This window comes from Zingiber officinale, chromosome 5B (assembly GCF_018446385.1).
Source record: "Zingiber officinale cultivar Zhangliang chromosome 5B, Zo_v1.1, whole genome shotgun sequence".
NCBI lineage: Eukaryota > Viridiplantae > Streptophyta > Magnoliopsida > Zingiberales > Zingiberaceae > Zingiber > Zingiber officinale.
Genome location: NC_055995.1, coordinates 3,839,429 through 3,856,408, shown reverse-complemented (window position 1 = coordinate 3,856,408; position 16,980 = coordinate 3,839,429). Strand labels below are relative to the sequence as shown.

Genomic DNA, 16,980 nt, shown 5'->3' with positions numbered 1-16,980 from the left:
AGGTCGCTCACACAGATATGGGCTGATGCCCGAGCCCGTGCAGGGGTTATGCCTCCGGGGGCACTCGCGGACAGCCACACCCAGATGTCCACTGGAGTAATTCTTGTATTTTCTTAATTTACCTCCGATAGACGCTTATATTTTCCTGGTTATTCGCAGTATTGGGTAGAGAGTCTGATTATGTGCCAAAGACTTGCTTTTTTGGAGCAGAAGGTTAAGCAACTGAAGGCGTCGGACATCCAGTCATCTGCTTCTCAGGAGCGGCTAGAGCAGATGAATACTGAGATGACTCAGCTAAGAGCCGATCTAGCTAAGAGCGCCGAGCTGCTGGAGGCGGAGAAAGGAAAAAGCGTTGAGCAAGCCACTCTAATAGCTCGGCTTAATAAACAGACCAACGCCTTTGAAGTCAAAATTCATTCGGCCAACACCAAAAAGCTCCGGGCTATTGAAGATATGGAGATCAAGAATAAAGAGTTTCGGGTGTTGGATCAAAACATGAGGATGCTGAGGCCACGCTGAAGGCCGAGAGGGATGGGCGATTGGTCGAGCAGACTTCAACGAAGACCCAACTCAAATGTATGTTGGGTAAAGATCCAAGCCCCATAAGGTCCTTGTGCTCTTCCTAAGATGGTATATACATACAAGGCTACACGAAGGTCATACCAATGCAAGGTCCCGAGAAAGGATTTATTGTATGCAGCTTTACCTTGCATTGCAAAAGACGATTTCCGTGACTCGAACCTGTGACCACCAGGTCATGCAATAATAATTTTACCATTGCGCTAAGACTCCCATTCCAATTAATAAGTGATTATAATCAAACTAAAAAAAAGGAAAGCACATGCGCACAATTGATCTTCATATGAATATTAAAAAAGCCAAGTTACTGTTTAAAAAATCACCAATTTTGTCCTTGCAGTCATGAATCCATGGCAAGAATATTCCAAATTAGTTTCTTTATTTCTTGATAGAGACTTTTGATTCTCACAGATTGGGCTTGTAAATTCGAAGTGTCGGCGCTTTGATTTCAAAGATATTCCATGTGATTTTTCTAATGCTTCAGCTTGTATACAAATGGACCATCTTTGTTGCTGGAAAGTATATTGATACTGGTTTGTTCATTGTCAACATGAATGCACTCCTGATAGACATTGTTTTGCTAGTTCTGAACTTTCATGTGAGAAACAATAGTTTCTGGCTTTGAGGATTTATTGCCAAAGATTGATGTTATCTTTGTCTTGGGTGTCATAGGCTTTGCTGCAATGACACTCGACTTGTCCTGTACATCAAGCAACCCTGTTTGGTATCTACATACAAATATATAAAAACTTAGAAAAGCTTCAGATAAACTCAACACAATGATGATGCAATATTTAGGAATTACTTAAACCTCAAAGTTAATGGATCTAGCCCTGGTATATTAATTCTAATGCAATCCAAGTTATATACATTAGAATAATATCAAAACAGAGATATGATAAAATCAAAGTCTTACCTCATCATTCTCTCCAATTAATCACAACAAGGTAGGTGTTTGGATGCTAGACCAACCTCACCTTATCACAAGTAGTTATTAATCACCAAAATAGATGATGATTCAACAACCTTTTAAAGAAAAACTTACTGAATTCTTACTCCCAATATGGCCGATGTGCGAGTGGAGACTTGGTGGTGCCTACCAACAACTAACAAGAAATGAGAGACAAGGAGGCCAACGATGGTGATGTTCACTCGCTTGGCTTCGGGTGGCCATGTAGCACCTATGGTCACAGGGAGGGGAAAGGAAAGGGGAGGGAAAGGAGTTGGTGGTGGCTCCCTTCACTTGGGCAGTGGCAGATGAGGTTACACGCTCAAAACCAACCGAAGGGAGAGAAATAACGGGAGACACTGAAGGAGAGGGAGAGAAAAGGAGGGTTGACAGTCGACTCAGCCCTTCCCTTAGCTCCGTTGGTGTTGGCACGACTACAACAAAAAGGAACAGGGGAAATTGGGAGAGAGTGTGAGAAAGAGATATCGGAGGGGATACTTGCTGGTGAGTGGGGCAACGTGCATGGCAAGTAGGGATGGTAATTTTTTCCACGAGTTCGGGGTCTATGGGGACAACTTGAAACGGTGAGGGGTTCGGGGAGTCTTTTCAGGTATGAATCAGGTTTGGGTATTTTCAGGTATAGGTTTGAGTTCAGGGATTTTTTGAAGTCCTCGTAGTTGAACGGGGGTGGGTGTAGGGATGCTATCCCCATTACCGGCACAAATTTGTATCCGTTTTGAGAGATATTATGCATGTATCAGATATATCATGGCCAATTCCTCAGAAGATTCTTCCACAATGGACTCTGACTCTGAAAAGTAAGATTTCGAGTTTGATAAGTGAGATTTCGACCGCCCCTACAAGATCAACAATGCCGTGAGCTTGGGCTTCTGTTGCTGACATAAAAATATCTCTTTTCATGTCTTGGGCTACAACCCAAAGAGGCATACCTGTTCTTTGTACATAAACCTTTGTGAGGGTTTCGCGAAGTTTCACTATCCGTCCCGATAATAATAATAATAATAAAGTTTGATTTTTTCTATTTACTAAACATAGATTATTAATGTTATTATATATGTATTGTTTAATTAATATTAGTATTTATATGCCATTAGATTTTTGTATTAATATTTTTATGAGGGTATTGAAAATTGGAAATTTTTTTGGCCAAGTTAACGGACATTTGAAGTGGGGATCGGAACAGGAATGGAGGCGGGGATATAATTCGGGGGTAAGGATGGAGATGACAAACTTGCTCCTGTTCTCGCCCCCATCCCGCTCCATTATCATCCCTGGTGGCAAGATGGTTACAGTATTGCCCGAGAGAGAATGAGAGAGACAAGGAGAAGGGCAACGGGCGAAGATGAGGATGCATGAGAAAAACTCGTGACAATGTTGCAATCATTATAGTCTTTTAATCATTATTAAGTTATTGTAGATGGTCGAACATTTGTGAAAATATTCAATCACAAATTATGATTAGATCTATGCAGGACCATAATGTCGATAATTAGTGGCTGCAAAAGAGTTTCTTTATGGGTTTTAGGTCTTTTGCAATGGTGGGATCAATACCTATTTTTATATTAGTATTAATTACTAGTTAATATTTGGATCTTAAGTGAAAAGTGAAGTGTACACTTTTAATCATGGTAGATTTAGAAAAGATTAGATATATTCAGAATTATATTTAAGACTTTGAATTTTGGGGTCAATACCTATTTTTATATTAATATTAATTACTAGTTAATATTTGGATCTCAAGTGAAAAGTGAAGTCTACACTTTAGACAGTAGATTTAGAAAATATTAGATATATACTGAGAATTATAGTCAAGGCTTTGAATTTTAACAAGACATCAAAGATTTGTGATATCTTTTTGTATCTTAATGGTGAGGGCCCGTGTTGACTAAGCAACATTTGTAAATCTAATGACTAATAGAGGTGTGGAAATTGAAAGCTAAGTTGAAGTTCCAAGCAGAAGTATACCCGTAGTTGGAAGTCAGTCAACCCCACAAAACTAACCTTTCAGAAGAACATCTGATTTCTCTTGTTCTGTGGAAAATCAGTATGCATGATTGAAATTTCTCATCACATTCTTAAATACAATTAATTGTTTAATTTCTTTGGTGGGGACAGTAGTGGTCGTACTTATCACGTTCTTCTGTACAGTCAAAGTCCACTGCTAATTTATTGTTCTAGTTGGAAATAATGTAAATATTTGACAATTATCCCATGGCCATTGTTTAATGGAAGCCGAAATTCTACGTCTATATGAAGAATCACTCACCTGTAGTGTTCATTCTGCATTTGGTTGGGGACTTCGTAGGAGCAAGAAGGGGCGTAATTAGCCAAATGAGTAGTTCACCAAGTTTTATACATAAATATTGGCAGTGGTGAGTGCATCCTTTTTGCCTCTCCTTATCTTAGTCCTTATTCTACTCAACTAATATATTTTTTTTATTAAATGTCAACGATCATGATCAGCTGGACAAAGAAATATAGTGTATAATTACTAAAACAGTAGTATAAAAATAATTTTCAGAATTTAGATTTTTGATACAAACTAAGATGAAATCAGATTAGTTTTCTCTATTTTGTATTACTAGATTGTTCCATGCTGGGAAGAAAGAAAACAAATAAATTTGTAACCATGTGATCAATTATGAAAAATTATGCAAACTCAGTTGGAAGTGATGCAATATTTGTACCTGAACTTGCTTGTTTTCTCTTGGAATACTTTGATTTTCAATCATTCAATGAAACAACTGTGTATATCTGGATAACTGAATCAATCTTTTAATTTTAATTACTTTTATTAGATACTGATAATGATACTTGATTAGTAGGACAATGGAATTCACTGAGGTATTGCTGCTACTGATTACATTGACCCTAGTGAAGGGCTCAACAAGTTCAGGAAAGACAAATGAGACTTTTATTTTGCCTTCAAATTGTCCTAAAGCATGCGGTAATATAAGTATTGAGTACCCTTTCGGCATTGGTAATGGTTGCTTTTATGCTGATGGATTTAATCTTACTTGCTCGTATGATTTAAATCCTCCAAGACTCTTTCTAATGGATGGCACTATCCAAGTAGTGGGTTTTGATGTGAATATGGCACTGATTCAAATTGAATCACCGTATGTCATATTGGACGCAGATACAGAGTCCATCAATACCACATTGATCAATATCACGAATTCGCCATTCTCTTTGTATAATCAACTGGAACAACTATTTGTGCGTGGTAATTCATACTCAGCAATTATAAATAACAACGACTTGTACGTGGTAGGTTGCAATGCTACTGCTAATATAGTTGATCTCGGTACCGATACCATACTCGCCTCTTGTTCATCAATATGCTCTTCCAATACTTCACTGGTTGATAATGGAGTTATATTTGGCAATGGATATTGCAGCATTTCTTTGTCAAGCCTAAAATTTAGCCAGTTTTTTTCATTGACTATTAAGTTATATCGTCCCAATGAGAATAAAGATAATCATATGATTACCGGTGGTAGTTCCAACATCATAGCTCTCTTATGCCATGAATGCAATCCCATTAACAAAGAGGATCTCCAAAGTTTTATAAAGCAGGAAAACAAAACAGGCTCAAAGGCACATCTTACATGGCGTATTAGCGGCCGTCCTTCATGTGAAGAGGCTAGGAATTATTTGGCCACTTATGCTTGCCGCAGTCTTAATAGTGATTGCTACAACATTCCTGCTGATTTTGAGTCATTCTACTCGAATTATACAATTGGATATATTTGCCAATGTTCTTTAGATTACAGTGGAAATCCATATTTACCAGATGGCTGTCAATTAGGTAAGATTCTGAATCTCTTTATATATATATACGTCTTAAAAAATGATTATTACCTTAATTTTTTATCTCCATCGTGTTATTAATTTTGTTTACATGGTAGCCTCAAATGCTTAGTTCAATGACTCAAATTGTATTTGGTTTATATATAGGAAAACCAAAGTTCTTTCCACATATTTAGTCACATGTTATTACTTATTAGTTTCTATCCTTTTGCTACTTATTGGGAATGTCTTTGAGAAGTTGGTTGGTTTGAATAGGGCTATAAATGAACCTAGCGTTTGTGAATAAATTTGGTGTTCGGTTTGGTAAGAGATTGTTTATATTCGTTCAATATACATAAGATCAATTAAACAAACAAACTTGGACAGCTCGTTAAACTAAATAAATAATTTTTAACACATATGTACATTGTGAATAATGTTCACAAACCATATTCATTAATAAAACTCTTATTAATATGCTAAATAAATAAGTTTGAATTATCAAGCTCAATAACCAATCAAATAACTAAAAATTTCAAACAATCAAATAAGCTTGGATTGAGAGTTCAATATTATCTAAACGAACCAAGTTTGAACCAAGCTCAAGCCAAACTTGAATTGAGAGTTCGATAACATCTAAACGAACCAAGCTCAAGCCAAGCTTCAAACAAACTCAAGCTAATAAAAAATAAATCAAACCAAGTTTGAACAATCATTACAAAGGCTTGGTTTATTTTAAGCTCGGCTTAGCTCAGTTACCTTATCAAATAAATTTGAACACCCCCAAACTCGACTAGAACTCGGCTCGTTTACAGTATAGGTTTGAACAATTATATTTTGTTTTCTCCATTTGACAATATAGATATCTTATGTTTAACTTTAAAAAATATAATTTTTATTGATATCTTTAGGTCCATTAATGTTTTTGTCACTTTTACTTTTATTTTATAATTTTTTTTAATTAATAAATATAATTGATAGGTTATCTAACAATGCAATAAAAAATTCACATCACTTCTTTAATTACAACATTTTTTTTCCTTTGAAACCACCTTTGTTGTTAGTTTATTGGTAATTGACACATAAAATGTCATCTTTCGTTATTGGAAGAGAATAACTCCGGTCATATCTTGGAATGACTATTTGGGTAACTTGTCCCATAGAGTATCTCTCATCTCACTATATTGGAATCACCTCCGGTTCTTTGTTAATTTTTTTTCTTTATTATTCTGTTTATTTATTTTTACAGAAAATTTAATTGATATTATAAGTTGGAAATTTTGCCAGTCAATTTTCTAGTATTGCAATTGTGTTTTATAGCTTATGTGAACTATAATTTTTATATTTAGCTTTTTTATAATTTATTGCTAAAGCTTTTGTGTTGTTTGATTCCTATATTTTTTATTAAAGTTTACAATGAAGTTTAGTATAAAAATTCAATTCCTTGAAAAGTTTACCTGTATGTGTATTTTAACAGATACAAATTTTACACGCATTCCCGCAAAAGATTGTCCTGATAAATGTGGAGATATCACAGTGCCTTTTCCATTTGGGTTAAAGGAGAATTGTTATCGATCCCAAGAGTTTGCTCTATCATGCAACGAATCCACTCAGCCTCCAACTCTTCTTTATGATGGCTATTCAAAAGTGAAAGCTATTTCAATAGAGGATGGACAATTGGAGCTCTCACCGAGTGTATTTTCATATGAATCAGAATTTGAGACATATTTCCCCTCCAGTGAAGAACTAAACATCTATAATTGGATAATTGGCTACGAGACTTGCAACATTGCTATGAAGAACAAGAGTAACTTTGCATGTCTCGCTCGACACAGCTCATGTTTGGACGTGAAAATCACAAATTACGAGCATTCAGCATATCGATGCAAATGCATTGGAGGCTACGAGGGAAACCCTTACGTTCATGATGGATGTCAAGGTACTAAAAATATCTTCTCCTTTTATATATGAACGTAAAGAAAACATCAAACATTTAAAATTGACGGTGATGGTTGACCAAAAGATTTTAATCTTGATCCTCAGCTTGTTTAATTTACTATTTATTATAACATTTATATTCAACTCTCTAATTAAGTATGATTATGAATTATTATTAATAAATAGATGTTTAATGATATTTTTATAATCTGTATATAGGTATATCAAGGCAACTTATTAATGCTTAAAGTGATAGTTAATAAATGGATGTTGATCATGTTCGAAAACGGAGAAGATGATAAGTTAGAGATGTGGCTCGAAAGTTGACGAGGCGAAGACTCCACATGATCTTGCAACACAAGAGACGTTAGTGATGGCCGGGAGAGGGTTCTCGGCGTTGGCCCTGCGACGCTCAAGTCAGTTCCTGACGATGTAGAGAATAGTAAAAATGTTGTAGCAAGGAGCGTGTAGAATAACAAAGCTGCGCATACCTCTGCCTGTAGAGGGGAACTCCCCTTTTATGGTGTCACTGTAGTGACATGTATCTCAAAGTGTACACGTTTTCCAAAGTGTCTTAGGAAAAGACAAGTCAAAAAGTGTCTCAGACACTTTTCCTTAAGTGAGCATGCATATCCCTGATGTGATAAGGTTGGAAACGTCTAAAGTACGATTTGTCTGATGGGCATGCTCTATTGTCAGTGACATAAACTTTCAAAAGAGTACGAGAAGATATGCAGGTGGACCCCCATATTAACCAACCGGACCCCCCTCGGATGGGTTGTCCCCACTCGATCGTGCCGCTCGGCTCTACTAGCTTGCCCTCTTCTCCGCTTCAAGACTGTCCGCGATTACCTTTGTCCAATTGGAGGTGTTGGGGGGTTAGAGTCGCCGCTCGGCAGGCGAGGACTAACTTGTCGTGGATTGATGTATACCTCTCAACTCCATTTGCCACCATTGGATTGGCCGTTCGGCATCCTTGCCCGACCGACCGGGACTCCCGCTCGTCGGCCGACCGGGGCTTTTGACTATTTTTGACCTTGACCTTCACATTGGTAAACCTTTTCCCCCCTTTTATCTTTTTTTGGTGGATCCCCTCTTTATCATCGTATCATATGTTTAGGATTCACAACATCCAGTATTGTTGTTATTGATTCCATTGACACTGGTGCCTGGTGGAGAGTTCAACAAGTTCAGCAAAGACAAATGCAAATTTACCACTGCTCCCAAACATACAGTGATGCAAAGAAATGTAAAATTTAGTAGCAGTTAAAGAATCCATATGATATTTTCTTAGGCTTTGGCTGAATTCTAATAATCAAAAGCCATATATACATTGGCAGAGCCAGGTATATGCTTACCCGGGCTGTAGTCCGGGGCCTAGCCAGAGGTTATTTTAATTTTAATTGTCCATCACATTGGTTTTGAATTTCCAAATCAAAAGAAAAGGCATTTAGCCCGGGGCCATTAGGAGGCTATTTTTAGCCCAGATAAATTACAATTCCGGGCTCTGCCATTACATTACATTACATATATGACTTTTCCTTCGATTTTGATATATACCTTAATTAATCTAACTCCAAAAAAAAAAAAAAAGACCGAAATTCCAATTGTTAATCAGTCGCTAAATGGACAATGTAACTCAGTGTCATTCAAACAGTTTGGATGATGCTCACTAAATTTCATAAACTTTTCAACTCTAGTAAAATATTTTTAAATAATAAATCTATTTTTTAACCAATTGTACCTCCAAATTTTATTCATATACATTGTAATATAATAAGAATAAAATTTGCAACACTATTAAAAGTGTAAAATTAAGCATGCATATAGTTTAAATTAAGTTTAATTTGTAACACTATTAACCGTAGTTAGGGCTTTCAAGCGGTTAACTAGGCATCTAAAGGTCGATTCCTAGTTGCGATGCACTGTAGGGGTATCCTCTAGTGGAATGACAACTCTAAGAACATTGACCACTTGGATGGACCTCCGCCAACACTTCTCGATTTACCTTGATGGCTAGTGGAAAATTTTTATGGGACTGGGGCAGTCACCTCTTGGATTAATCGATCCGAAGAGCTGGATACCTGGATTATTAAAAAAAACTTAATTAAATCATTGAAACCAAATACTATCAATAACACTTAATCTAAAACCAAGGCTGTGTTTAGTGAGGAGTAATCAACCTTGTAATATAAACAAGATTACGTTATAAAATTGATTGCTCTGTTTGGTACAATTTTAAAGTCGTAATGTAATGTAATCTGAATTACAAAGCTAATCACATGTAATCCAATTACATTACAAGCTCAATATTTAACTAAAATTTAAATGTTAAATATATCCCTTGTCTTCTCATTCTTTCGATCAAACCAAACCCTCGATCGAAGTTCAGTGACACCTTAACTCCAGATCTGGATCTCCTTGACAATGGAATCGTCGCCTTGGTCTCCGCCAGTGAAACTTTCCAGCTGGCTTCTTCAGCCCCAATGGATCCACCAATTGCTATATCAACATATGGTACAACAGGATCCCCGCCCAGACTATCATGTGGATCGCCAATCGTTGGAACCCTATAACTTTCTGCTCGAGCAACCTCTCTTTGATTGCCATCGGGGAGCTCATCCTTACTGACGAAAGCTCCGGTGTCTCTAGACTTCTGGCGCGCCTGATTCTCCCCTCTTGAATCCCGTTGTGCAACTCCTCGGCGACGGGAACTTCGTGGTCCATGAAGCCGTCGGCGGTGGCGGCTCCGACAAATTCATGTGGCAGAGCTTCGACTTCCTAGTGGATACCCATATTCCTGGCATGATTGTGCGGCAAAGGAGGCTGAAGAATGGGACCGATCTTAACATCAACATCACAACATTGACGAGCGATAGCAATCCGACTCTAGGCTGGTTCGTCTATGGCCTCGATCTGCGGTGAGACCCGCAGTTGTTCATTTGGTCAAGGATGCAACAATACTGGCATGCGGGACCATCGAATGGCCGGTGGTTCAAGGGTGTCCTGGAGATGGTGGACATAGCCAACAGACTCCTAAGGTTCGATGTCGAACACACTCAGATGACCTACCTTCGCAGCGAGCAGTCTTCTGTGCTCTTGATATTCGTCATGCATTCCTCCGGCCACCTACATCTCATTGTTTGGTTAGAAAATAGGCAATATTAGAATACAATTTGGACAGGTTAAACTTGTAATTTCTTGAACAAGCTAATCGACACCAAACAATATTGACTCCAAACAAAAGATATTTATAAGAATTTCTTGAACAAACTCTGCCCACGTGTAATTTAGTTATAAGGATATTTTTATCATTTTATAATAATATGAATTACATTTTTTGTAAAAAATAATGGACACTAAACATAAGAATACAATAATAAAAAATTACATGCATAATATACAACTCTTTGACCAAACATAGTAATGTAATATTAATTACATTACATTATAAATTTTATTACATTACAAGCTTGATTACATTACCCCTAACCAAACACAACCTAAACATTAAGTATGAACCTAGAAAGCAACACAACTGCACTGAAAGAGAAGATAGCAAACGGGCTAGAAAAATATGCACACAAAACATTATTAAGTCAACATTCACAAATATAGCGGTGCACAAACAACATACAATATTTTTGAAAATTTTAACCTAGAAACTAGAGGTTTGCACGCACACATCTGTTGGATATAAGTAATGTAAATGGAGAAGAGGTGGAAGAGGAAAGAGGCTCTATTGTGAATGAGACTTTAGTCCCACATTGGGAGTTTCATGACATGTTGGTTGTTTATATTGATTCACATGCATTGAGGATGTGAACAAATGCATGGGGAGAGACTTTCTCTCATGCGTGAGTGAGCAGGGGGTACAAATCCAGGGTATGGATTGCACTGAACCATGTTGACTCGTGTACGGGCACAACCTGGCACGTCAAATGACGGACTGGTCGGGGCAAAATTTGCCCAAGTGGAACAACCAAAATCAAAACGGTCGAGTGATAATGAGTGAAACGGTGAGCGTTTTTGCTCGGCAAGTAATGGTCATTGTGAAATGCTTCTTCCTTGTGACGTGAATCTTGAAAACGTGGGGAGATGGAGAGCTTGATCTTTAATTTCTTGAGAGATCTTGAGCACTTCAAAGATTGATCACCCAAGAGCAATAGAACAGTATTTTTCTTAAGAGTGATTCAGTTCCTTTTTCTTCCAACACTTTAAACGATGTGAAAACTAGCCGTTTCTCACATAATCGTCGCCGTGGATCAATTGGGATTATATCTGAATCGATCCACAAGTATCCGTTGGAAGCCATCGCGTCAAGATCAACGGCATAGATTACTTCACTTGAACTTGAATCGATTGGTGTAGTGCTTGAATCGATTCAGACACACGCTCGTGAAATCCAAAATCGCAGTGCCTCTGTGAATCGATCGGTCGATCGATTGAGTAACTTCAATCGATCGGCTGATCGATTCAGGAGGCTTCTGTGCTTCGCACAGAAGCTTCCTGGATCGATCGATCGATCGATTGGATTACCCCAATCGATCGGTTGATCGATCCAGAAGCACTCTGTGCTTCGCGCAGAAACTTCCCGATCGATCGGCCGATCGATTGGCTTCCTTTCAATCGATCGGCTGATCAATTCAAAAGCATTCTGCCTCACAGCCATATCTAAATCAATTTACCAATTGATTTTTGCTAAGTGAGCTTAACACACATCCAACCTTCTGACTTGCAGGAACTTCTCTCGCCAAGAATCCGGTCCTCGACCTTCTTGGACTTCTCTTGCATCCGGTCTTCCGACCTGCAAGAAACTTCTCCTGCAAACTCACAATGCATGTTAGATTCACCGTATTAACCTAAATTTAAACAATTGTCAACACATTGAAACTTCTAGGGCATGATTGCACCAACATTCCCTCCTCTATCGTGCAACTCCTGCTCGATGGAAAGCCCGTGATAGCAATCGGGTGTCACTCAGTTCGCCGTGACCACCAGTGCTTGGTGGGAATCATGGTCAGCCGTTGTATCTTGGGAAACAGATGACCCTAGTAAGCCTCGAAGCACAGCCGGAGGTGGGGCTAATTTGTTTCAAAGAAACTGCGAGTTTCGCAGGCCTTGATCCATTTGCTCGATCTCTACGCCCTCTCGGAATCTTCGCCCGATCGACACCTGTTTGCCCGACTAGTGTCTCTTTGCTCCTCGGCCTGTCATCTCTCCCGGTTGGTCACTGTCCACCTGACCAACTTCTCTGACAGCCTTGCCCAACTTGTCTGCCCGACCGGCTTGTCTGCTCGACTCGGCCGACCTCTCGCTCGGCCAGTCTGCTCGACCGCTCGACTCTACATCCCGGTCAGCCGCTATACCTGCTCGGCTGATCCTCCTGCACAACCTTTCTGCTCGGCCGCTCAACCCGCTCTGTCAACATTGTGCAGACTGCCTTCATCACTTGGCAGAAATTAGCCCTTGCTGGCAGCTCGAGATTATCAACTCAGGTCATCTCAACTGTAAGTTGAATTTAATTTGAGTATTTAAATTCAGCTAATACCCCGTATATCTCCGACAACAACGGCAACCAAGGCAACATTCACGCCTTGCCGCCCGATCAAGGATGTACGACCAACTAGGACTAAGGTCGAGACCGGGGCTGAGCTTGCAGTCGACCAAGGCTGAGAGGCTGGGGCTGAGCTTGAGGACAATAGGCGCAATCACAAGGGAGGTCGGCCAACGCGGGCACAGGGAGAGGTCGTCCGACGCGAGCACAAGGTGACGCTGGCCGATGCGTGCACAGGGAGAGGCCGACCGACGCGAGCACAAGGCGAGGCTAGTCGGTGTGAGCATAGGGCGAGGGTAGCAGGCGTGAGCATAGGGTGAGGTCAACAGCAGTGAGCACAGGGCAAGGTCGGCAAGTGCGAGCACAGGGTGCAACCGACCACTCGAGCATAGTGTGAGGCAGGATAGCGCGAGCAAAGGCAACGACCCTCGCGAGAACAAGACAATGCCACGACCAGCCTCACTAGCATAGCGTGAGGCCACGATCGGCCCTGCGAGCATAGCATGAGGCGACGATCAGCCTCGTGAGCACAACGCGAGGCCACGACCTGTTTCGCAAGCATACGCGACCTTGGTGAAAGCTCGCGGTGTCGCTGAGGTTGAAGGGGAGAGGAAAGGGGAGAGTTTTACCTCGCGCCGGAGAGCACACGTAGTGGACGCTAAGGATCGGAGATAGGGAGAGGAAGATCGATAGTGACCGATAGAAATTGGGAACCCTAATTTTATCCTGGATTAGCAATGGAATTATATTTTCGTCGCTGATTTAGTGATGAAAAATATAATTTCGTCGCTAATTTTTAGCAACGGAATTATATATCCATTCCTTCGCTAATTTAGCGACAAAATTATATATCTGTCGCTAATTAAATAGATTATCTATTATTTTTTTTGTTAATAACATCTGATATTACGACGAAATATTAATTAATTATCAGTTGCTAATTATCGACGGATAATTATTCTATCGCTAATTACCAATAGATATTTAATTTCGTCACTAATTCGGTCGCTAATTGTGGGTTTTTTTTTGGTGTGGTGTCTTACCTTACTGCATGTTGCTCTTCAGATCTCAATGATCGAACTGAACGTAGATGCACAATCCATACACCATATTGATTAATCATAAAAACCTACCTCTCTTTTGATAGAGTACAAGAATTATAACCTATTCATTATCAAAGAAAAAAAAAAGAATTATAACACCAACGTTTAATTTGTTTATGCTTAGTTATAGTGCTACTGATATAATCGTTGATCCCATATACATGGAAAGAGACAGATTTGAGCATGCATGGTATATCTGCTTGTTCAGTATACATATATATAGTTCTTAGTACAAATTGAACTTGCTTTTTTATAAATGTATAAATGCAAATTTAGTAATATTAAAAAATGTATAAATGACATGAGAAATAATAATATCTTTTGTGGATTGTAGATATTAACGAATGCAACTCTTCCTCCCATGGTTGTAAAGGAATTTGCATAAATACAGAAGGCAGTTTCAATTGCACATGTCCCCCCGGAACATCAAAAGACCCTGTACAAGGAGCATGCATCCCTCAGAGAAAGAAAATTCTTTTATTAGGTAAGACCTTAACTAAGTAGATTATAACAAAAAGGAAGTATTAATTCGTTTTTCTAATTCATGCCATTATACTTCCTTTCTCTATTCATGTCATTATGCTAAAAAACAAGTTGATCACTACAAGAAAGGCTAAACTACTGTAGGTGGCATAGAATTTGTAAAGTTTATATTGGTATATGATGCAGGGGTTCTCGTCGGTGCAAGCATTGGAATAGGCCTTTTGCTCTTCTGCATTACATTGATCGTCCTAAGAAAGAAATGGAAGGAAAGAAATCAAAAGAAAATAAGACAAAGGAACTTCCATCAGAATCATGGTTTGTTACTTCAACAACTTATCTCCATAAATGAACATGTGAAGGAGAAAACAAATATATTTTCTTTGGAAGAAATAGAAAAGGCAACAAATAATTTTGATGAAACTCGAGTAGTTGGAAGGGGAGGGCATGGAACCGTCTACAAAGGAATTCTATTAGACCAAAGAGTTGTTGCCATTAAAAAATCAAAAATGGTTAAAAAGAGTGAGATTGATCAATTCATAAATGAGGTTGTTATTCTTTCTCAAATCAATCATAGAAATATAGTTAAGTTGTTTGGATGCTGTTTGGAAACTGAAGTTCCTTTACTAATTTATGAATTTATCTCCAATGGGGTCCTTTCAGATCATCTTCATGTTTTACAAGATGAAATAAAATTATCATGGGATAATCGTCTTAGGATTGTCACAGAATCTGTTGGAGCACTTGCCTATCTACACTCAGCTGCTTCTATATCTATTTTCCATAGGGATGTCAAATCATCAAATATTCTTTTAGATGATAATTTAATGGCGAAGGTATCAGACTTTGGAGCATCAAGATGCATTCCCCTTGATCAAACACACATAGTTACTACAATACATGGTACGTTTGGTTACTTAGATCCGGAATATTATCAAACTGGTCAGTTAACAGAAAAGAGTGATGTTTATAGTTTTGGGATTATTCTTCTTGAGCTTTTAACAGGAAAGAAACCAATCTACTCAACCAAAACGGGGTCACAACAAAATTTAGCAATAAATTTCCTTCAAACAACAAGAGAGAAGATGCCCTTTGATCTCATAGAAGACCATATCTTGCAACAAGTAACTGAGCAGGAGCTTCTTGAAATAACTAGTTTGATAGAAATGTGTTTGAGTTTGAAAGGTGTGGAAAGGCCTACAATGAAGGAAGTTGAGTATAGATTGCAGGGCATAAGAAAGACAAGAATGAAAAAGAGAGGACTTTCTAATCCAGAAGGCAATGTGGAAACAGAATCCTTACTCAATCTTTCATGTTACTCTTCCTCAGAATTGGTGAACCAAATAAACCAAGAAAACTCAAGGAACTATAGCTTAGAGAAGGAATTCATGCAGTCACAAAATTACCCACGGTAAATTTATTTTATGCATGTACAAGTTCCTGTACAATTTGCATCCAAGTGTTATCATTTAAAACTTTGTATAAATAATTTTGCAAGGACAATGTATATGTTATCTAATGTGCATTGGATCATCTCTAAATTTAGATGAATTGAAATCTTATGTTTGTTAACTATCATGGATGACTTGTTTTATCTCTAAATTTAGATGAATTGAAATCTTATGTTTGTTAACTAGCATGGATGGCTTGTTTTAAGGGCGTATGGTATTTTTTAATTAATTCAATAAGTTCACATCATTAAAGTTATCAAACTTTATCTATCTTTCTATCTTTGAAGTACAATAATTTAAAGACAAATATAATAATGACATACTATAACTTCAAAAATAAGATAGTGACATATATCTATTGGTTTATCAATAAACTTAATATCAGATAATTTCTTTTTTTTTTGGTTTTATGATGGTGGAGGTTTCGAAGATTATCTTTGTGTTTTTAGAATTATTTTCATCTTTTGTATTTTAGAATTTTGAGTCGGGTTTTAAATCTGTTAAGATTTTTTTTCTTTATGTTAGATTTTTTTCCTTTCTATTAGATTTTTTCTCAACTTAGGGTTTTATATTTAATTAAATAATTATTTAGTTGATATTAGAGTATGTTCTTTTGGTTTTGAAAATAAAATACTTTTCATTTAAATTTAAAGGAGACTCCTCTTCATTTATTGACTTCTCTACATCTTTCTCTACAATTCATTTGAGGAAACGAGCCCATGGAATAATTGTTATTTTGTTCAACATTAGTTGGTATCAGAGCCTTTAGATTCCATAGATAGTTGTCGTTGTCATGGTGGTAATTGCGACAAGCATGTTCTGCTGAGGAACCTTGTATAATGATCATAGAATCCAAGATGAGATACTTGAAAATCTATAGAGACAAGTCGTAAACTTAATTTAGCGTCTAGCGGTGCTAGATCTGAAAGATAAAAACTTTCCTTATCTTAATTCTACTTCCACTTTTGTAAACTGTAATCACAATCATAAAAGTCGTGGTCGAGAGGAACGGTATGGAGATATCAGCTTTCTAATTGATCTTTTTGTTAGGACCAAAAGAATTCACATATCTCCATAATTATATGATATTATTCACTTTGGGCTTAAAAC

The 16,980-nt window shown here is 37.9% G+C and overlaps 1 protein-coding gene across 1 annotated transcript; it reads left to right on the top strand.

Moving 5' to 3' along the window:
• The first annotated feature begins 3,848 nt into the window (after positions 1–3,848).
• LOC121983932 (wall-associated receptor kinase 2-like) lies at positions 3,849–15,873 on the top strand. The gene is made up of 5 exons (XM_042536637.1): positions 3,849–3,921; positions 4,375–5,360; positions 6,819–7,280; positions 14,274–14,423; positions 14,609–15,873. The coding sequence occupies exons 1-5, from the start codon at positions 3,881–3,883 to the stop codon at positions 15,832–15,834; spliced, it is 2,865 nt and encodes a 954-aa protein (XP_042392571.1). The 5' UTR covers positions 3,849–3,880; the 3' UTR covers positions 15,835–15,873.
• The last annotated feature ends 1,107 nt before the right edge of the window (positions 15,874–16,980 follow it).